Below are 23,822 nucleotides of genomic sequence, written 5' to 3'. Positions count from 1 at the left end.
GGTTATCCTTTGGGATGGTATCAGCCTTGACTTTTTTATATTGACTGTGTATCCCAGGGCTTGTAGAAGGTAAATGACCCTTTTCAAGTCTTCTGCTAGCTTGTTTTTGTTGTCCGCTTGTATCAGGCAGTCGTCCAGGTAAGGGTAGATTTGGATTCCCTGAAGCCTGCAATGAGCGATTACTGATGCCAGGCATTTCGTGAACACTCTGGGCGCAGTAGATAAGCCAAAGGGCACTGCTGAGAATTGATAATGCTCTGATCCTGCAAGAAATCTGAGGTATCTTCTGCAATTTGGTCGTATGGGGACGTGCAGGTATGCCTCCTTGAGATCTAGAGTTACCAGCCAAGACTCCTTGCCCAGCATGGGAAGAAGCTGCTGTAGGGTCAGCATTTTGAATTTTGGAACAATGAGGAATGTGTTTAAAGCGGACAGGTCGAGAATAGGTCTCCATTTGCTTTCTTTCCTTGGTACCAGGAAGAGTCTGGACGCCCTTTCCTTGCTCCATATATGGTACCTTTTCCACAGCTCTCATCCTTAATAATTGATTTATTTGTTTTAGAGCTTCTGCCTTTTGATTTGGAGGTAGGTTTGGCATTCCTCTCTTCCCTGGTAGAGTATGGAAATGAAACCTGTAACCTTGGTCTATTGTCTGCAAAATCCACTTGTCTCTTGTGATGTAATGCCAGTTTTTTGAAAATAAGGCTAGCTTCCCGCCTAAGGGTGCTTCTAGTTGTTCCCTGGTAGGCGGTGCCAGAGCCAAGTCACTGTGATTGTCCTGTAGTAGTGGTGGTGGCTGTGTCTGTGCCTCGCTGGTTGTTACCCTGCCACTGGCGTCCCCTGTAGGCACCCCTGGATTGGCTTCTGCCACGCCTATTCCTGCCTCTCTGAGCTCTGGAGGAGTCTGGAAAGGACCAATTCTTTGAGGGCCAATTCCTGCTAAACTTTGGAGGTTGGACCTGTAAGAAATCTTTCACTGTTTGGACAGATTTTGCCTTCTCTTCCATCTTCTTCAGCACCTGTTGTGCAGGAGAGCCAAACAAATTGATCTTGTCCATGGGAGCATCTAATAGTTTTGATTTGACATGGTCTGGTAAGGCCTGCTCTTTTAACCATGCATGCCTTCTGATAACTGTGCCAGTCATGGCTGATCTAAAGGAAGCCTCCAGTGCATCATAGCTGCATTTTAAAGAATGGTTACTAACTTGCTGAATGTTATGTACCATTTCCTGAACATATTTCTTGTCTAAAGGTTCATCTGAGGACAGTTTTTTGGTTAACTGGTCTAGCATAAATTCTTGATACTGGATCATGTGAAATTGACAGTTCAAGGCCCTAGCTGAAAGAGTAGCAGAAGTGTAAACTTTTTTACCCCATCTCTCTAAGGACCTGGATTCCCTTTCAGAGGGGAGTGGGTTTTTTGCAGAGGTAGTTGCTACAGCCTTAGGTCCCTGGGAGATAGCCTCGGGATCTGCAAAAGGAGCCTTGTATAAATGGTGATGTGTGTCCGGGACCCTGTAGTACCTATCGGGCTTAGCAGGGGCCGGAGGTAGTGAATCAGGAGCAGTACAAGCATCATTAAATGCATCATCTACAACAGAAAGAACTGGAGGTATAGCTAAAGGCCTATGTTGTGGTAAATGTAAAAAGGTTCTAAGCCTTTTTCTGGAGTCTGAAAAATCTTGGCCCTGCCACTGAAATTGTTCCCTCATAGCATGTAAGGTTTCCCCAAAGGAAAATTCCTCAGGCGGAGAGGCAGAAGGGATGGACTCTTCAGCATCAGAGTCTTCATAAGGGGAAAAAGGAGCCTCTGGAGGGTCTGTATTATCTGAATCATCAGAGGAATCATCTGTGGAAACTGGCTCAGGGGGCTCTGCTCTAGGCCTCTTCTCTGGAGGTGGGTGAGAGGCCCTGTCTGGGTGAGGTTGGGATCCCCGGATTAAAGAAATGAGATCCTCTGCTAGACTAAGCATTTGGGAACTGGAGCTAGGCCTGTGAGAGGGGGTCTTAACAGGCACAGATTTAGTAGCTTTAGCTGCTTTAGCCCTGGCAAAGGCCTTAATGGACATGGCTGCTGGTGGCCTAGCAGCTCCATGTGCAGGGGTTGAAATATCCAAGGGAATAGTGTCAGATAATTCCTGAGAAACCACAACTGCAGGTTGGATTTCAGAAGCCGATTCCACCAGGTTGGAAGAGGCCTCAGTAGAAGGTAAGTTTTCGGCTGAAGGAAGAACCGCTTGCTCGGTTTCAGCCGAAACAGAGACCCTCGCGGTTGGCTTAACCGCGGTTTCAGCTGAAACCGCGGACCGCGAGTGTCAGTCCTTTTCCTTGCGTTTTTTGGATATTTGCGAAGTCGGAGGATCCGACGGCATAATATAAGCAAAATCGGAGCCGAAAAACTGCTCAGCAAATTCCGACCGACTTCTAAGCGTCCGTCGGTTAAAAGAAGCACAGGCTAGACAAGCTGCTACGTCGTAGTCTGGGCCTAAACAAGGTAAGCAGTAAGAGTGGAAATCTTTATGAGGTATTTGTTTCCCACAAGTTAAACAGTTATTCACTTTTTCTGACATTGGCTGAGGCAAGAAAGAGTCCCCAACGGGGTACTTAGCTTTTTAGAAGTCTTCGGTAGTAGAAGAAGTATTCGGTAGTAGTAATCTCTGGTTCTGACCGACCGGCACTTGCGAACAGTTTCTGCTTCGGGCGCCACGCGGCAAGAAAGACTGAAGAAAATGGTGTCGGCTGATGCCTTTATACCCGAATAACTGCAGCAATGACGTCGGGTGAAGTGCGACACCAGCCGATGCCGGACCCAGACTTTGGAATCCGGCCGACCGAAGGGCTGCCTGATGACAGGACAACCCATTTGTAAGGACTGCAGATGCATCCTTGAAGGACATCATCCACATTTCCTGAGGAGAGCAAGCTTACCACCCCCTATCCTATCCACCTTCTATAGGGGTACCATAGAAAGTAGCCTAACATGCAACCTTTCAGTGTGGTAAGGGAGCTGCTCATTTGCAGACCAAAAAGCCCTAAAAAGGATAGTGAAAGTGGCAGAGAAGATAACAAGCGCCAAACTTCCAGCACTACAGGAGTTATACATAGCACAATGTCACAACAGAGCTACAGAAATAATCAGGGATCTTACACATCCTGCTTATAAACTGTTCACATGCTTGTTCATCTGGCAGAAGATAGTGCAGCATGCACTGTAAAATGTCCAGGTTCAGAAACAGCTTCTTCCCTTAGGCGGTGAGATTCTCAAACTCTGGCAATAATCTCAGGGAAGTTGGACACTGACCAGATATGGGACAGCTTGAACTCTGGCAGCAATCAAAGGTAAGATGGACACTGACAAGATATGTGGAGCCAACGCTTTGGTGCAAATAAATGAAAGAGAGTTTGGATTCTAAACTTTAACAATATACAGATGGCAATGAGTGTGCAATATACTACCTACATCCCCTTATTCATGTGAAAATCACACAGTGCAATAGGAACTTGTGCAATAAGAAATCATTCAGCTACTGAAAATTACAGATAAGGTAAAATGTGATAATATGTACGTAGAATAACCTGTCTAATGCAAAATGAATATATGCCCACTGAATGCATTATTGTATGTATTTATGTATGTATATGTCTTCTCAATTAGAGTCTGATGCACGCAATTTCATTTGCACTTGTGTAGGCTAAATGACAATAAAGTTTACTTTGATTTTGACTCCTGAGGAGTCACCCAGAGGGGTTCAGGCCTAGAAGTCACCAGACCAGGGGGCTGCAAAGGTGTCTCACCTGAGTCATCAGTAGACTTGGTAGCATGGGCTGAGACATTGGCTGTATCTTCACGGTCTCTGTATTTTTTGTCTCTGCATTACTTTCAGAATAATGCTGGCATAAACTGGGGATTGCAGAGACAAGGAGGGAACTGAAACTGAGGGCTCCATATGAGCATCAAGGACTTTTTCCCTGCATTTAAGAGTCTTTGCTTGGAATTAACACAATCAGGACAATTAGACATCATGCTGAGGCCACAGACAAAACTATTCAAACTATGCAGGATTTGTTTCTCACACTTCAAGAAATTGCTAACCGTTTTAAAAGTTAATTTAGAAAAAGAAGATCCCCAACAGGATACTTATCTGACAGGAGGGGAGAAGAAACTCTGCAAAAATGACATGACAGAGTATTTTATACAAGGTGAAGCGCATCGGGCTGCACAGCTAGAAAGAACAGAAGATGGCACAAATGGACAAATTTCTTATACTCTGATGTCCAGACATCAGTCCTCAGACGTCTGTCAGCAGGGGATGATGTAAAGACTCTGGAAATTGAGCTGGTCACAGGCTTCTGCATGGCAGAAAGACCCCAAGAATCAATACTACAACACTGACTATGAAGCACATTTAGAACCTGCCTGGAAAAGAGTAGCTGGAGAATGATCATCTGAGAAATATGCCAAAAATGGATCAACGTTCTGATTACTAGTCCACACCACAAATCTCTTCCACTTACTGAACTATATATATCCCTTGCAGATGGTTATTTAGAGGCTGTTAGGATGTGAACTATTTCTTGGACAGAGGCAGAGTCTCTTGGCATCAACAGAAATGGAGACATGATGCAGCTACCTTTAGGTTGGGAAGATCAGGGTGAAACTCCCCAGAGGGGCAAGACATGAGAACTGGGAGCTGAAACAGGACTCAAGGAGACTCCCTCATGTGAGGCTTCAGGAGGGGAAACAAGATTTGTCAAGGCCAGCACAGTTCAATGAGGATGACACTTGCCCTGCACAGCAGAGCTTTCTGGATACAAATAAAATAACCTGGTTGGTCACCATTGTTACAGATCATTCCTGGGTGCCTGCCCCAGAGGGGAGAACCTGGCAAATGGCCTCATGACATAAGGGTTAGGGATCTGGATCCCCCTTGTTTGCTGATATACTGCACAACAGTCATTTTGTCCATTTGGATAGAAATCACACCTTGAGTAAGGCAGTACTGAAGTTCCTGCAACAAAAGGAGGACTGCCCTCGGTTCCAAGATAATGATGTGCTCTTAGCCTCATTCCCTGTTTTAAAACCTTGAACCATCCCCCTTTGTAAAGTCCCTCCCATCCTAGGCAGTAAGCAGGAAGCACCCACGGTCATCATCGCTGATGGTGCTAAAAGATGAAAGGGATTTCCCTTTAGCTTTAGCAGATGTCAGACACCACTGAAGATGACACTTGCAAGACTGGATAAGAATTATATTCATTGAAAGAAGGTGGAGAAATTGTGCTGAAGTATTCTTATGTGGTATTGGGTGAATTGAACCATTAATATCAAATAGGCCATTAGGCTCAAAACTCTGAGTACTAGATGGCCAGTCAGCAAAATGGTCTGAGTTAAAGATCGCACTTCCCAACATAGAGACTGTATTCTCTTGGGGTCTGGGAATAAAAAAGGTTGTGGTGTCTTAATGACATCCCAGGGAGATCAGTTGTTGGGATGGTTGTAACCTTTCTTTCTGTGGGTTGAATGAGATGCCTATGAAATTACATTCAAGTACCAAGTAGTCTCTGGCTTTCTTGAGACCCCACTGAGGGGGTGGCTAGAAGACAGTCATCCAGGTATGAGAATATCTTGAATCTCTACAGTCGAAGATGGGCCGCAGCAACTGCCATACATTTGAACAATGGTAGGCCTCTGAACAGATAGTGATGGGCTTTCTACTTGAAAGCTTAAGTATCTCCTGGACTCCCTCGCTATTTTAATGAGTAGGTAAGCTTCTCGGAGATCCATTAAGCACATCCGTTCATTCTCTCACAAGCAAGGGAGGACAGTCTGCACCATCACCATCCAAAAGTGGGTCTTTCTTAAGAAGATGTTGAGGAAGCCAAGATCCGAAAATGGCCCCAGGTCTTACGTTTTCTTTGGAACCATAAAGAACACTGAATAAAATACTGACTCTTTAGAGTCTGGTGGGATCTCCTGGATGGCTCTTTATTTTTGGAGAGAGTGGGAACATCTTTCAAAGTGGCCTTTGCCTGACTAGATGGGACATACAGCAATTTTTTTTTTTGGGGGGGGGGGGGTTAAAAACTGGACTGAAACAGTCTGTGGATATTACCCCTGTTACCTATTTGTATTTTGAGATTGTGAACCACAAGTCTGGGTAGAGGAAGCTGTGTCCCCAACTGCCTCAAGAGACAGCTGTCTGGGCAGACATCCAGGTGCTGAGGTCTTTGTTCAGAAAAGGGACAACGACACCCCTGGTTTTTTGTATAGCTCCTCAACTCCCAGGCCTGCATCCTTTACAACAGCCACCTCTGCAATGGCCGCCCCCTCAGAAGGTGAGATTAACTGGTGTTTTGACCTCCAAAACCAAAGCAAGGCACTTTTTAGATCCTGTTAAAGGGGCAGTGTTGGGCCTTGAACCTGACTCTGATAGCAGGCAAAGTCTTGCCATTTTGCTTAATCTTCACCATCTTTTCTTTGACAGTGGTTCTGAAGAATACAGAAAGGTTGCATAGGGCATTTGTGAAGGACACTTTTAAATTTGTTCATGAAGTCACATAACCTCAGCCAAGCATGACGTCTAATCATCATGCTTTTGCCAGCTGCTCCATCTGCTGTTTTATGCATCAGGCACATGGAGAGGTTAGTGACTCTTGACACAGTTGTCAGGGTAGCATGAAGTTGCTTCTGAGTACCAGAGCTCATGGGATTCTTCAGAGTAGCTAAGGTCTGCTGCAACAAATCTCTATGGAATCTTTTCACAGGAGCTGTGCACTTCAGTGCATGCACAGCAAATGTGCTTAGGTGCCTGAAGCATATAGCTGCTTTCCAAATCTATCCATTGACCTAAACTCCTTATTAGGGGTTTGGATAGAAGAGTCCTCCTCAGACAATTGCCATTTGGAAGCCTTGCAGTGACGGAGTCTACAGGACTGGTGTTGGAACAGAATGGTTTATCCACTGGGGAAATAAAATTTTATTAGGCTTTCTCGACACTACCTCACGTGTCGGGCTTCTGCTGTGCTCTACTGACTGCCAACTCAAAAAGTCTGCAGGCTAGCAAGACCACCCAGAATGTGGAAGGTGTCATCCCGTACGCCTCAAGCAATACTTTCTCATTCTGAGACGGATGGTCTGTATACCAAGATCCAATCTGGCACATTGATTCCAGGACATTGCCAAAGGAGACAACTTCTGGGAGGGTGGACTGCAGGAACCCCTCTCTGCCCTCTGAGTCAGAAACAAAAGTAAGAAACTCCAAGGAGGGATTCAATGTGCTCCAACTTGCATACCATCTTTTTTGGGGGGAATTCAGGTGACAATTCTCCTAAATCATCAGAGGGCTACCTCTGCTCCTAGAAAGGACGTTTGAAGTGGGCAGGGTGACTCTGACATGTGGATGCCAAAGCAGAACCAGAAGAGATAATAAGGGGGTTTAAAAACAGAAAGCCTGTGCATATATTCTCTCTCTTAGGAGAGACAATGATCCTTCCCAGCGCCTAGAAACCTGAACCAACCTCCAACGGATCAGAGGAAACTGTTCTGGTGGACAGATTCATGTCTCCTTTGGAAGAAACTGAAAGGGTCCATGGACGGCCTTCAAGCCACAAAGAAGGCTGGCTCTGATGACGGAATCTGAGCTGAGGAGTCAATGGCCAACAGGTCTGACACAGCTATTGGCACTGATGCACTCAGTACTGATAGCAGGTCAGAAGGCACTGAACCAACCCCACAGCCTCAAGACAGCCAAATAAGTTAGAAAGGATGAGCCCAGAGTCAATATAGTAGGGAATAAAGGTCTTTGGAGCACAGGGATTAGTATGAAAGTCAGTTTTGAGTGAACCAGAAACGAAAGTTAGATCAGTGAGAGAGGCTGGATAGGGGTGAAGTGCAAGGAACCAACTGCTTTGTAATTGAAGGAGAAGGAATGACTGCCATTTCAATCTAGGTTTTAAGAATTTCTGCATTAGGTGATCTAAATCAGCTTCAAAGTACTTCTATATGATTTGAAGGAAGGCATAGGCAAAGAAGGTCTGAAAGGAAGATGTTCAATCTTGTCAGACATTTGATTCTTTGGTGAAACTGGTACAGTTATTGGAGAATCTCTAGATTCGACAGAGGAGCATATTGCTTCTCAATCCTTGGGACCTTAGAGGCCAAAGATGCAGCTGATGGTTCAGCAGACTTTTTCTTCGGATCTGTATCATTAACTTTAGTCTGTTTCTCAGCTTTCTTGGATTTTTGAGATTCGGGATCTGGCAGTAATAGACCTTTAATGACGAGCCTATTCCGCTGATCCACTAGAACTCTGGATCCAAGGATCAGCATATGTCACACGAAGAAGTGACATGTTGAACTCCTAGGCATGGCATAAAAAGACTGCGCAAATCCTTGGGGAATGTTGTTTCTACATTTAGCACATTTTTTAAAACTTGTCTCCTTCTCCATGGCTTAACACTCCAACATACTAATGACAAAGTACAGTTTTGTACCTACCATAAATGTAGATGTCCGATAGGTATGCATCTGCAGTCCTTACATATGGGTTGTCCTGCCTCAGACAGCCCTTCGGTCTGCCGGATTCCAAAGTCTGAGTCCGGCGTCGGCTGATGTCGCCCTTTTTCCCAACGTCATAGCGCCTGGGGTATAAAAGCGTCAGCCGACGCCATGTTCCTCAGTTTTTCTTGCCCCAGATGCCAGGTGCCCTCTAAAGAAGGCTAAATTTTGGAGAAATGAATAAATTCCAATCATGCAAACCAATAAATAACCAATACACCATAAAAGATAACCTCAGCTAGATAAAAAAGAGGGATAGGTACCTAAAGAATACCACAGAGGGGAAGGAGGGAGGGAAAACCTGACTGCAGATGCATACCTATCGGACATCTACATTTATGGTAGGTACAAAACTGTACTATGTCCTTCAAGGATGCATCTGCAGTCCTTACATATGGGTAGAATACCATAGCCAAGCTGGGGGTGGTAGGACCTAAGAAAAGGATGGTGTAGCTAACATGCCCTGCAGGACTGCCGTAGCAAAGCCTGCTCTGGATCTGGAATATAAAGGCAGGTTGTAATGCTTGGAAAATGTATGCACAGAGCTCCATGTCGCAGCTTCTAAAATGTCCTTTGTAGCCACCCCCCTTAAGAAGGCTGTGGAGGTGGCTGTTGCTCTGGTGGAATGAGGTCTGATGGTAGCTGGCACAGCTTTTCCATGAAGAGAGTAACAGAATCGAATGCAATTTCCTATCCATTTTGAAACTGTTTGTTTGGAAATTGCTCTTCCTTGTACACCAGCAGCATATGCTACAAACAATTGGTCAGTTTTCCTGTAAGCCTTAGTTCTGTCCAAGTAGTAACGTAACTGTCTGTGAATGTCCAGGGTATGCAGAAGTTTCTCTCCTTTATTTTGTGGATTTGGAAAGAAAGTAGGCAGGTGGATAGCTTGGTTCAGTGAGACCCTGGATACCACCTTTGGCATGAATGAAGGATTGGTTCTCAAAGAGACTCTGTCCTTATGGAAAATTAGAAATGGTTGTACTGCCATGAGGGCCTGTAACTCAGATACTCGTCTTGCTGAGGTTATGGCCAGAAGGAAGGCAGTCTTCCAAGACAGGAATTGTACTTCTGAAGATGCTGCTGGTTCAAATGGGGGTAGCGTTAATTTTTCCAACATGAAGTTAAGGTCCCATGTAGGCACTGGTGGAGTTCTTGGAGGGTTGATGTTTTTTATCCCTCTTCGAAACTGCCTTAGCAGAGGATGAGAAAATACAGGTGGATCAGTGTTGTACTCTGCTGAAATAGCTGAAGCATGAATTTTTATGAATGAGTAAGAAAGGCCATTATGGAGCATTTCAGCCAAGTATTCACGGATATGTGGGATGCTCATCACTGTCGGATCCTGACCCTGTGCGGTGCTCCAGGTTCGAAATCTTTTCCATTTTGCTGAATATGCCTTTCTTGTGGAAGGCCGAGCTTCCATGATGATATCCTTTACCCTCTTGGATAGTTTATCCTGGTGAGGAGTCAAGGTATTTTCCAGGCTGTCAGTTGCAAGGTTTTCAGGCTGGAGTGCAGAGTTTTGTAGTTGTGCTGTGTCAGAAGAAGTGGCCATTGTGGTAGGGGCCACGGGTTCGTGCGTGTCATGCTCTTTAACAGTGGGTACCAGTGTTGTCTTGGCCAGTCCGGGGCTATCAGTATCACTTTTGGTTGTTCTGTCCTGATCTTCAGTAAGACCTTGTTCATTAATGGAAGAGGTGGGAATGCATATACTGTTAGAGCATTCCAGCTGAAGGATAGGGTGTCCACCTTCCATGCTTGAGGATGGCATGTCCTTGTGCAGAATTTCTTCAGGTGATGGTTGTGGGGGGGAGGCAAAAAGATCTATGTCCGGCCTTCCCCAAGATTGTTATCTGAAGAAAAATGTCTGGATGCAACATCCATTCGTGTGGATCCATGGTGTTTCTGCTTAGGCTGTCCGCCAGTACATTTTCTTTTCCTGGTACGAACTGGGAATACAGTTGTATATTGAGTTTTAGGGAAAGTTCCCAAAGATTCATTGCCAGCCTGCAAAGAGGGTAGGAATGGGTACCTCCTTGCTTGTTTATGTACCACATAACTGTGGTATTGTCTGTCTTTATTAGCAGATGACCTTGATGCAGGAAATGTTTGAAGGCCTCGATTGAATGCATCACTGCCAGCATTTCCTTTTGGTTGATGTGCAGGCACAATTCCTTTTGAGCCCACTGCCCCTGAATACATCTGCCCTTCATGTGCGCTCCCCATCCATGGTCTGAGGCGTCCGTTGTGATGGTTTGGCTGATATGCGGCTTGCTGAAAGGTAGGCCCGTGTTTGACTGACTTGCTTGTGCCCACCACAGAAATTCCTTTTGAAGGCATGGAATGAGGGGGATCAAGGCTTCTGGGCTGTGACTGTGTTGAGACCATAGACTCCTTAGGTACCATTGCAGTTTCCTCATATGCAGCCTTGCTTGTGGAATCAGCAGAATGCAAGATGCCATGAAGCCCAGGGCCTGCAGGATTTTCCTTGCAGACAGCTGGGTTTGTGTTGTCAGATTTTTGAAGTAATCCGGTAATTGTTCTTGTTTTTCTTCTGTGACAAAAGCCATTTGGGTGTTTGTATCCAGCTTTGCACCCAGAAAAATTATTCTTTGGGATGGAACAAGTCTTGATTTCTGAAAGTTGACTGTGTATCCCAAGGCCTGTAGTAGGCGGATGGCATAGCTCAAGTGTTTTAACAATGTTTGTTGGCTGTCCGCTTGTATAAGGCAGTCGTCCAGGTATGGGTATATATGAATCCCCTGAAGTCTGCAATGTGCAATTACTGATGCCAGGCATTTCGTGAATACTCTGGGCGCAGTAGATAAGCCAAAGGGCAATGCTGAGAATTGATAATGCTCTGAACCTGCAAGAAATCTGAGGTGTCTTCTGCAACTTTGTCTGATAGGGACATGCAGGTATGCCTCCTTGAGGTCTAGAGTTACCAGCCAGGACCCCTTGCCCAGCATGGGAAGGAGCTGCTGTAAGGTCAGCATTTTGAATTTTGGCACGATGAGATAAGTATTCAGTGTGGACAAGTCTAGAATAGGCCTCCATTGCTTTTCTTTTCTTGGAACAAGGAATAGTCTGGAATAAAATGCTTGGCCTTGTTCTGTGAAAGGGACCTTTTCTATTGCCTTCAATTTGTAGTAGTTTGGAAATCTGCTTGAAAGCCTCTGCCCTTTGATTTGGTGGCAGGTTTGGCATGCCTTGTCTTTTTGGTAATGTATGAAAATGGAATCTGTATCCTTTGTCTATTATTTGCAGTATCCATTTGTCCTTTGTAATACTGTGCCAATTTTCTGAGAATAAAGATAGCTTTCCGCCTAAAGGTGCTTCCAATTGAGCCCTGGTTGGCGGAGTCAAAGTCAAGTCATTGAGTTTGTCCTTGTGCAGTAGAAGTAGGTCCTGCACTACCTCTCTGGGTAGGAGGTTGCCATTGACGTCCTCTGCAGGAGCCTCGAGCTTGCCCTCTACCGCGCCTGCTTTTCCCTCTTTGAAATCTGTCTGTGTCCGGAAAGGACCAATTCTTAGAAGGCCAATTTCTGCTGAATCTTGGTGGTTGGACCTGGAGAAAATCTTTGACTGTTTGAACTGATTTAGCCTTTTCTTCAAATTTCTTTAAGACCTCTTGAGCCGTGGAACCAAATAACTTTTATTTTTCCAGTGGTGCATCCAGAAGCTTTGCTTTAACATGATCTGGCAGTGTTTGTTCCTTCAGCCAAGCATGTCTACGATGACTGCACCTGTCATTGCTGACCTACATGAAGCTTCCAATGCATCATAACCACACTGTAAGAAATGGTTGCTAACCTGTTGAGAGTTATGCACCAGATCCTGAAGGGCCTTGCGGTCTAGGGGTTCAGGTGAGGATAGTTTTTTATGCAATTCATCTAACAGATACTCTTGATACTGTATCATATGGAATTGACAATTTAATGCTCTCATAGAAAGAGTGGAAGTAGTATACACTTTTTTACCCCATCTCTCTAAAGCCCTGGATTCCCTTTCAGAAGGAAGTGGATTCTTGGCAGTGGTAGTTGTAATCCCTTTAGGGCCCTGGGAAATAGTTTTTGGGTCAGCAGAGTGGCCCTTGTAAAGGTATAGATGTAAGTCCGGGACCCTATAGTATCTGTCAGGTTTGACAGGGGCCGGAGGAAGGGAGTCAGGGGAAATACTAGACTCAGAGTACACATCTTCTATAACATTCAAAACAGGAGGGATAGCCAAAGGTCTATGCTGAGGTAAATGTAAAAAGGTCCTTAACCTCTTTCTGGAATCAGAGAATTCCTGGCCTTGCCATTTGAAATGCTCTCTCATGGAGTGAAGGGTCTCCCCAAAGGAAAACTCTTCGGGTGGGGAGGCCGAGGGGATACATTCCTCTGCATCACAATCCTCGTAGGCCGGAAGGGCCTCCTCCTGGTAGTCCGAAAGGACAGAGTCATCTGAGGCCTCATCAGAAGACTGGGGATCTGTCTGCTCAACCCTGGGCCTTTTGCCTGAAGGGGGTTGAGAGCCCCTGTCTGGATGTGGCTGAGAGAACCTGATTAAGGAAATAAGGTCCTCAGCCAAGGTTAAGATTTGTGAACTGGTAGTGGATCCCTGAGGAATAGCCTTGGGAGGGAGAGATTTTGGCTGTTTAGCAGCTTTAGCCCGTGTAAAGGCCTTAATGGACATGGATACAGGAGGCCTGGCTGCCCCACGTGCTGGGGTAGATTTATCAACAGAAATGGTGTTGGATATTTCCTGAGCACTGGTTTCAGACGAAAATTCTATGACCGACTCAGGAATGGCCTCCGGTACCTAAGTTACCGGCTGTGCAGTGTCGTCGGTCTGAAGCGGTAGAGATTCGGCTTCAGAAGAGACCGATACACTCGCAGTAGGCCTAGGCGTGGAGTCGGCCGAAACCGCGGCCCACATGTGTCGGTCCTTATCCTTTCGTTTTTTGGGTAAATGTGCCGTCGGAAGCTCCGACGGCATGATATAACAAAAATTGTCCCCAAAAAATTCCTCTGCAAACTCTGCCCGACGCCTAAGAGTGCGTTTATTGAAGGAAGCACAGGCAGAACAGGCCGAGACGTCATGGTCTGGGCCTAGGCAGGGTAAGCAGTAAGAGTGGAAATCCTTATGAGGTATTTGTTTCCCACAAGATAAACAATTATTAACTTTAACCGTTTGATCTGACATCGGCTGAGGCAAGAAAGAGTCCCCAACGGGGTACTTAGCTTTTTTGAAGTCTTCGGTAGCTGAAATCACAGGAGCTGGCCGACCGGCACTTGCGAACGGCTTCTGCCTCGGGCACCTCGTGGCAAGAAAGACTGAGGAACATGGCATCGGCTGATGCTTTTATACCCCAGGCGCTATGACGTCGGGAAAAAGGGCGACATCAGCCGACGCCGGACCCAGACTTTGGAATCCGGCCGACCAAAGGGCTGCCTGAGGCAGGACAACCCATATGTAAGGACTGCAGATGCATCCTTGAAGGACATCAGAGTTAAATATAAATCTGCTTAAGTCAAAAAATTCTAGACACACACTTCCCAATGGCCGAAAGACCAACAAGTATAATAAAAAATACTAACGCACTGCCATAACAAACTTCCATACCAGAACTTCTATAATTAACTACACTAATGCTAACATTGCTATCAGTAACCCTATTCTACCAAAAATAAGAACATAGGCAAAAAGGGAACCCATTTACAGAAGAAAATACACACACAAAACAGGTAGGAAGATGGCAAAGAGCACCATGGCTGAAGAGAAAGAAATATATGAGAAATTTTTTAAGGTAACGTCAAAAACTATGTATTTAAATATCTATAAATACTAGTACTAGCTATAATCTATTCTAAAAACAGCTCACAATAGCAAAGTTAGAGCTGGAACACTTATCTGCTGCAGCAAAAAAATCTGAGTTGGGTAAGGGGACAGAGGGATTATGGGTAACAAGATTTCTTTAAATGATTGAGGCTGGAGCACTCTGTCTGCCGGATCTGAGCAGAGGCTCGAGGACCCATACATCAGATTGGATGGACATAATGAAGAGGATGCAGACTATCTGTCTTGAGAATAGTTGTGTAAAATCTTACCATAGCCACCGATGTCCTTCTCTTTCATGTTGCAGTACTCGTAGTGTGGGATTTCTCGCCTCAGACAACCCAAACGTCGGCTCCTATACAAAAGCTTAAGCCTGGTTGCTGTAGGTGCATGGGACGTCACATGTAAGGCCATAAACTAGGGACCTTAAATGTGATGTCTACTCACACAGACCTAAGAACTTGAAAGCCAGACAAACAGTCCCAAAGAGATTAATAAGTGATGTCAGCCAGAAGTGTCAAATGTCATATTGCTGGATAGTTGTTCTTGGTGAAGGGTAGGGCCTCCTAGTGCCCAAGAGCTATGTCCATAGTCCAAACTTAATCCAAGGGGATGAAGGGAGGGAAGGAATCGTGCAACATGGAAGAGAAGGACATCTATGTTTATGGTAAGACTTTACACAACTATTTTATGTCCTTCTATTCCTATGTTGCAGTATTCTTAGTGTGTGAGAGTACCACAGCTTAGTTATAGGGAAGGGTAAGGTAGAAGTGGAAGATTCCAGAAACTCCTGCAGGACTGCTCTAGCAAAGCCTGCCCTGGATCTGGAGAGTTGGTCTAGCTTGTAGTGCTTGGTGAAGGTGTAAATAGTGGACCAGGTGGCTGCTTCTATAATGGAAGCTGTGTCCAGCCCTTTGAGGAAGGCTTTGGAAGTAGCCATGCCTCTGGTGGAATGAGCTCTCACTCCATGGGGTAAGTGCTTGCATGGTGTGAGTAGCAGAAGGAAATGGATTTTCTGATCCAACACGAAAGAGTTAGCTTGGAGACTGCCTTGCCCAGAGCCCTGGGATGGAAGGAGACAAATTGCTGGCTAGATTTTCTGAAGGACTTAGTTTTGTCTAGGTAGAATCTCAGCTGTGTGTGTACATTCAGAGAATGGAGAATCCTCTCACTATTGTTAGTTGGAGTGGGGAAGAAGGTTGGGAAGTGAACAGACTGATTTAAGGACAGTTCGTCGACCACTTTGGGCATGAAGGAAGGGTTAGTGCGTAAGGTCACCCTGTCCTTGTGGAAGGTTGTGTGTGTGTGTGTGTGTGTGTGGGGGGGGGCAGGAGAGCTTGTAACTCTCACACTCTCCTTGCAGACGTGATAGCCACCGACAGTACAGTCTTCCACGTACACAACTGTAAAGAAGGACTGTTAGCTGGCTCGAAGGGGGCCAGTGTTAGTTTTTCCAGGACAAAGTTAAGGTCCCAGGGTGGTGGTATGGGTTTTCTAGGTGGTCTGATGTGCAAGACCCCTCTCAAGAAAGGTTTTACATCTAGCCTGAAAAGCAAAGGGGGGGGGGTCAAGAGGCAGGCAAGCTGAAATGCCTGAAAGGAGGACTTTCACTGAAGAGTAAGAAAGGCCATCCTTAATGAGTTCACACACATAAGCAAGGGCTAGGGAAGGGTCTGCTTGGCTGGGGTCCCTGTCCTTATGTAGACACTATTTGGAGAATTTCTCCCATTTGGATAAATATGATTTACTAGTAGCAGGTTTCCTGGCCTCCCTTAGACTTGTAAGCATGTCCTCTGAGTAGTGGTGTCTAAAAGGAATTAGAAGTTTATCACCCAGAGTGTTAGTGCTAACATCTGTAGGTGAGGATGGATTAGGGTTCCATTTTGTTTATGAGAAGGTCCACCTTGTGAGGTAATGTGTGGCAATTACCCTTGGCTAATGAGAGAATTAGGGGGGAACCAGTATTGCCCTGGCCAGTAGGGGGTCAGCAGCAAGATTTATGGTTTGTCCTTCCTGATTTTCAGGTAGGACCTTTTGGGTTAGAGGGAAGGGTGGGAAAACGCATACAAACAGTCCCTTCCATGGAATGCTGAAGGCATCTACTCTCCAGGCAAGTGGGGAGTGATCCTTGGTGCAGACATTGTGCAATTGTCTGTTCTGGGGGAGACAAACAGATCCACTTGAGGAGTGCCCCACCGGTGGACAATGTCTAGAAAGGTGTCTCTGTTCAACATCCGATCATGTTGTAGACAGGATGTTCTGCTGAGAATATCTGCTTGTTTGTCATCTTGAGAGTGGATGTATGAGGCCTGCAGGGACAAGTTGTGCCTGGAGGCGAGGTCCCAAATTTGTAGTTATTCTGCAAACAAGGTAAGCTTTGGTCCCTCCTTGATTCTTGAGATACCACATAACTGTGGTGTCGTCTGTGAATATTTGAAGGGAGCCCAGGTGGATAGGAAGAAAAGCTTCCAGGGCCAGAAGAACTGCAGTCATTTCCCTGACATTTATATGCTTCTTTTGAAGGGTAGGATTCCATTCCTCCTGAACCCTGAAACCTGTGCAGGTGGCTCCCCACCCTGGGTCCGATGCATCTGTATGCATGGATTGGGTTGGGGAGAGCATTTGGAGTGGTAGTCCTGGGTTGTGAAGGATTTGTTGACTCTATCCCCTTAGTTCTGTTTTGTGGCAGGGCAGAATGGGAATTTGTTTCTCCAGGGAGTGTTGGTGGTGTGACCCCACATTTTTTAGGTATCATTGGAACTTCTGCATGTGCATTCTTGCTAAGGGAAGCATAGGAATGGTGGCTGCCATTAGCCCCAGGAGTTGCAGGAATTGCATTGCAGAAATCTGGGGTGCTAGTAAAATGTTTTGAAAGTGAGTGGAGAGAGAGTGGACCTTTTCCTGGGGAGGAAAAGTCCGCATCAGATCTGTCCTGATCTTGCAGCCCAGAAAAAATTTGTCTTGCTGTGGGAGCAAGGAGGATTTATTTAAATTGAGGGTGACCCCAGGTTTTGAAGAAGGGTGGTGGTGAACCTGAGATGATTTTGGAGGAGGTCTTCTGTCTCTGGTAGAAAGAGAATGCCGTCTAGGTAGGGATAGCTTTGGACACTTTGGGTCCTGCAGTAAGCAATGGCTGGGGCTAGGCATTTTGTGAATACCCTGGGTGCAGTAGACAAACCAAAGGGCAAGACTGTAAACTGAAAATGAGAGCAGGGTCCAGTGAAGCGCTAATATTTTCTGTTGGAGGGTTTTATAGGGATATGGAGACAAGCCTCCTTTAGATCCAGTGTGGCCATGAAGGCCTGGGCTGGGATTAAAGGGAGAAGAGTTGGAAGGGACAGCATTTTGAATGATGGAACTTTTAAGATATGGTTTAGGAAGGATCTAGTATAGGTAGGTCTCCAAGGTCCATCCATTTTGGGGACCAGAAAGAGTCTCGAGTAAAACCCTTTTCCTTCCTGTCCTGGAGGAACAGGTTCTATTGTTCCTAGTTTTTGGAGGTCTAGAAGAATGTGAGACAGGACGTGGATTTAATTTTTGGGTGGGAAGGGAATGGGCCTTGGGATAGGTTTTTCCTTCCAAGAAGGAAGTATCCATTTTAAATGATAGTCAGTACCCATTGGTCTAATGTGATGGTTTTCCAAAATGGTAGACAGTGGGGTAGGCGGACTGACAAAGGCAGATGGGAAAGGCAGTCAGGCATTGTTGGGTGCATTTCTTTCCAGAAATGGCTGTCTAGGTGTCAGTTGAGAGGTAACAGGTCTGGAGTAGGTTTGTGTTCTGGTTCCTCTCCTGTGCCTGGTAGAGGAGGGGGTGCCAGGGAAAGGAGTTCTCCTGACAAGAGAGGTTTTTGCAAGGTAATTCCTGTAATATTTATGAATAGGGGACACAAGTAAATGCTTGATGTCCTGCAGCTCCTCACTTTTCTCCTACAGGTTTTTAAAAAGTTCTGCAGATTGTTTACCAAACAAAAGGTTATGGTGTAATAGGGTGGCCATAATTTTTGTTTTTAAGTCTTCAAGGAGTGGTTGCAGGCAAAGCTAAGAATATCTGCAGAGAACAGAAGCTGCCGACCTAGCAGAGGCCTCTGCTGCATCATAACTGTACCTAATGGAATGCCTGGCTACCTGTGAAGCCAGATACAGTTTAGATGTTATGTCAGATTTAGTAGGGCAGTCAGGTGTGGCAGCCAGGAGATCGGAGGCTTGTGAAATAAGGTCCAGGGCATATTTTACCATGTGTGTCTGGTAACTGATAGCATGGAAAGCCAGGGTGGAGCATAAGAGATGGACTCTACAGAAGAAGAGTGGTAAGATTCTAGTCTCTCCTCTCCTTCTTGTATAGTCTTGCAAGGGGAGAGAAGAGGCAGAGGCAGGCCTAGGGCTAAGCACTGGGACAGTGGGAGGGAGAAGAGGGCTGTGGCCTGAGAGCCATAAAAGCCTACATCAAAGATTTAGTGAATGATTGCCAGTCTGGAACTCCTTCAGGGGTAGGAGTCAAGTTTTTTGTTTTTGTTTAGTAGGTGTCGGTCTGGAAGAAGGCTTAGGCTCTGAGGCCTGAGCTTCAGGAAATGGCAAAAAAATTGGCAAATGGAACAAGCAGTATGATCGTGTTCCTTTCCTAGACAAAAGATGCAACGGTTATCTGTATGCAGTATCTGATGCCCACAATGGCATTTGCCCTTCTTAGCTGACATCGGCTAATGATAAGTACAGCTAACCAAGCTCAAGCAAAAAGACTGGAAAATTTTCCCCAACGGGGTACTTAACTTTTTTAGAAGTCTGAGTTTAGGAGGGAAGTGATTGATGTGACTTCATCTGCGGCTGAAAAGTTCTGAGGTCTGTGCATGCACACATCACACTTAAGGTCCCTGGTTTATGGCCCTGCGTGTAACGTCCCACGCACCTACAGCAACCATGCTTAAGCTTTTGTATAGGAGTCGACGTTTGGGTCGCCTGAGGCATGAAATCCCACACTAAGAATACTGCAACATAGGAACAGAAGGACATCTCATGCCTTCAGCAGTCTAGGCATGTAGAGAATATGGTTGAAGGCTTTGAAAGACTCCCTGGCTGTTATATCCTTGGCAGGATATACCCCTGGCAATTTATAACCCATACTGCTTAGGCTATTGCAGCAGCGATTTAATGATGAACACCGAATCAAACCTTTCCTCCTGGCCCAAGTTAATGCAGCAGACCCAAGAAGCCAATGGACCTGTTCTTAAAATGTAATTTACCCAGTGTGGTTGTTGATTTCAAACGATGGTGGGCCCAGCTCATATGGAATAACAGCTACATCTCAGCAGATCAACCTATAACAGTATAATATTGTTAAATGAATAAACGATCATACAACACTGAGATAGCACCACACCTCCAGTCATAACAACAAAGGCATCATATCCCTTGCCCCCAGTTACTACAAAAGCACTGGAAGGAACAAAAGTATTTAATTGACCATATACAGAAAAGTACTCCCTATGGTAATTTAAGTCAGCTTTTGCCAAAAATAGCAAACCTTCCCTCCAAGTAACTCTACAATCACAAGGACACTGAAAAAAATTGGGCTGATCAAATGCAAAAAATACGGGATACTGAAACATACTTTATCTTGTTTGTAAGTGCACACAATAAAAGCCCCTCTAGAAATTGCAGATCACTCTGTCCATAGTAACACGATATGTGTGCGGAGATATACACCCAGACTCTCCCATGCATACTGCTCAAATAGCCACGCTAGGCAATACTTTCTGCTTTGCTTAAAATCACCTATAACAGGGTTGGTGAGGCATGAAAGAATACTGTTATTTGCTCTAGTACCACTAGAACTGTCACAGCAACTAGTAAAATTTATCTAATCACATTTGCTGATGACAGTACCATATTCTTTTGAGATGCATAACCTTGCATACAGCTATAGTACCTATCAACAGACAGTTAAGGGTGATAAAAAGAGGTGTACATTAAAATCAAATGTGAATGCAGCACAGTTTGTAACGTGAAAGAATATTCCCTCCTCCTACAACACGAATGTTAGTCTACTGCCCAGCTCAAGCTTCCATTTTTCTCCATTTGCAGTCCAAAGAGGTCTCATAGCAATGGCATTACTTGAAGAATAACTGCAGTAGGAAAAGGAGGCAAAAACAGATGCAACAAGGCAGGGCTCTGAAGGAGGTATTTGTGCATTTGCTGGACTGTTTCAAAAGACAGTCCAGTAGCCCTCATTTAACGTTATTCTCCCCCTCAGTCATAGTAGTGTGTGTGTGTGTGTGTGTGTGTGTGTGTGTGTGTGTGTGTGTGTGTGTGTGTGTGTGTGTGTGTGTGTGTGTGTGTGTGTGTGTGTGAAGTTCCCAAGATGTGAGACATTTAAAATCTTTAATAACTTATAGTGGCCAAGACATAAAACTTCTTCACAAATTACTTTGCCAAAAAAACAATGGACTGGCTACAATTCAGCAAACCAACAGCATGCTGTAACTGTGCCATCACGTTCTAGCCATAATGAGCCAGCCATGTATGAAAAGTGTATTAAGATTAGAGGACTGCTGAATCTCAGTTGACCACTCAATATTTTTTATTCGGAAAAAAAATTGTTTACCTGGGTAGTGCACTGATCGCAACTGACCAGCTTCAGTCTCAGCCTGAAAAACAAGTCATAATCTTATCAATTATCAAAATGACCCATTACAGTCTCTCAGTCATCATGGAAGCCTGAAAGTTGCTGCAACAGAGCCAGCAAAACCTCTGCATGGGATTAGGCTAAATGTGTTAAACATAAAAAAGATGAAGATCCCTTGCAAAGCAAACAGAAAAGTATTACATACAGAAACTGGAGGAATCCTGTTTTTTTTTTTAACCTGAAAGAATTGCATCACTTAAACAAACTTATGGGTTTGGTTAGTCTTTAGACCTATGTCTTGTTTAATGACTGCAGTACTGAGAACAGTGAATTAAGCTAGAGCATAAATTACATACTACAAAAAAATAGCATTAATTACAAGTGTAAGCAATATCAACACATTCATACCTGTGCAACCACAATGTCTCAATACATTCACAATACGGAACAGCTACCAGGACACAATAAATAAATGGACTAAATGAATGTTACAATGCACTTTTAATCAATTTATCTCTAAACTAATATTTAAAATTAATAAAACAGTTATAAATACTCACAGCTGGCATTTATCTCCTTTGATGCCTTTAGTAGTACAAAAGCATTTTCCAGACAATGAATTACAGTTGGTTGCATGGCCATTGCACTTACAGACTATAAAGGAAAAAGAAACAAAAAAATTAAGCAGTTCAAATTACATGAATATCCATAAAAGGATACACATTTCAGTTTATGGTACTAACAGGAAATGCTGTTACACTAAGTACCATCATGAAGAATTCAAAGCATGAATTAGGCATGCAACATAGCTGCATAATAATGTGAATATCTTCATCAGTAATGTTTGTGTCACAAAGCTGGCTGTGCACACAAGTAGTGGTCAATCACTCTGTCAAGAGCGATAAGCTACGAATTGGTACCATGCAGAACTGTAAGAGCCAAGCATGATGCCTGACAACAGCAAATTCCCTTTCTTAACTGTTATTAGTGCTTCACTCAAAAGAGAAAACAGTTACCAATAAAGAAGGGAAAAGGGATGGAAAGGTCCAATGGATCAAAGAAAATAAAAAGTTCTGTTATAAATGCTATAAACCTAAAGGGTAGTTTAAAATCTACATATGAATTAGTTGTGTTCAGGACCAAATTACAACTATCACATAACAGACACGAACTCCGACGAAAACAAAGCTTCTTGTGGAGTAGCCCAATGCTTCAATTTACAAACAATACTGGCTATACCTCTAACCCTTTTACACCAAATGTGTGACAGTATGTGCAAGTGGGTAAAATGTGACATACGAGAAAACATGAAATTTCATGACAGAATTGAATCAAACACGATGTTTATATTACTTGTGGACTATCGAGAAATATAGGCAGCTGAGTAAACATTTATCATAACAGCACAGCTGTACGAGTACACTCGTGACAGTAGATGTTCGATTAGATCTCTGCTGCAGTGGTATTCACGAAAGTGGGAATTTGTTGCAGGTATATGACTGCCCAGGTGGTCTGAATCCTGACATGGGCAGACTTCTCCCTAGAACAGGTACATACATACTCATCCTTGGTAAAAGTGGCACTGCACTATATTTGGTTCTTTTTTGCCTGTGCAATCATGGGAGATCTGCCTGGTGAAGGGAAAATCCCCTTTTTAAACCCCCCCCCCCCCAAAAAAAAAAAAAGAAGCAGCAGACAAAGTCTGTAAACTCTAGCAAAGAATCCCTATGGCATACCTTGTACAGATCTGGTCTTGGATTATAGGAAAATAAACTCCTGACATCTGCCCCATCCAAAGCACAGCATAAAGAAATAAAATGAGTAGTAGAAAGGCTGATGAAAATGCCCTTTCCTCCCCCAACTCAAAAACAAGAATGTCCCAAAAGCTAGAGCAAAAGCAGTAAGGGGGAAGGCAAGTGAGAGCTAGTACTCAACAGTAATCGCACTTGAACATATACTATTACATGAAGCATACGCACAAATGTATGACGGTCTTCATATGGATCACTGATGCAGTGCGGTGGTGCAGCGGTAGCGTTGTTGCCTCACAGCAAGAGGTTCTCCCGTTCGATTCTTGGCTTGGGTTGGGAGTGCCTTCTGTGTGGAGTCTGCATGTCCTCCCCGCGGTTGAGTGGGCGTTCGAAAGACATGCGTTGAATGGGCATGCCTTCGTTGAAGGCTGGGCGTCAGGCTAGCAACTCAACACCATAAAAACCAACTGCCAATCATTAGCGGACCGGAGTTCCGCTGTGGCGACCCCTAACCGGGAAAAGCCGAAAGACAAACAACAACTGATGCAGTGGTGTTCATGACACTAAGAAAACTACAAAAGCAGAACGTGTAGAGGAAGGTGGAAGCCATTGATAACCAAAATTGTCCTGGCAGGCCTTCCCTTCAGTCGGCAGTTCAAAGTCTGGGTCTCTGGCCTCGGTCGATGTCACACACCAGCGCATAGCTGCAGTTCTTCGGGTATAAAAAAGGTCAGCCCAGCGCCATTTTCCTCAGTGTTTCTTGCCCTGCTTTCTTCCATTCCTGTTGCATATGCTACCAGAAGCTGGTCAGTTTTTTTCTTGTTCTGGTTCTGTCCCAGGTAGTAGCGCATGTCTGTGCACATCATCCAAGGTGCAGCAATCTTTCCCCTGTTCTGTGGGTTGGGAAGAATGTTGGTAGGTGTATTGCTTCATTTTAATTCCTCTCTGACTGAGTGAGGTGAGAGAGAGAAGAGGATGGAGGGATCCATGTTGTATTCTGCTGCTGCATGCATGCAGAATCTGGAGGAGAGGAGTAAGACAGACCATTGTGAAAAGCTCTGCTATTCATTCCA

At 44.7% G+C, this 23,822-nt stretch overlaps 1 protein-coding gene across 1 annotated transcript in view; it reads right to left on the bottom strand.

Annotated features, from left to right (window-relative positions):
* The window catches only part of ATRN (attractin), a 2,639,854-nt gene that overhangs the window by 1,150,193 nt on the left and 1,465,839 nt on the right, over window positions 1-23,822 (bottom strand). The window contains exon 17 of the mRNA XM_044064458.1: window positions 21,559-21,652. Coding sequence (XP_043920393.1) covers window positions 21,559-21,652 — 94 coding nt within the window. The remainder of the gene's footprint in view (window positions 1-21,558; window positions 21,653-23,822) is intronic.

Source organism: Protopterus annectens, chromosome 2.part2 (assembly GCF_019279795.1).
Source record: "Protopterus annectens isolate FY-2018-M chromosome 2.part2, PAN1.0, whole genome shotgun sequence".
NCBI classification, from domain to species: Eukaryota; Metazoa; Chordata; order Ceratodontiformes; family Protopteridae; genus Protopterus; species Protopterus annectens.
The sequence above is the reverse complement of the archived record's forward strand: the minus strand, read 5'-3'. Positions and strand labels throughout refer to the sequence as shown.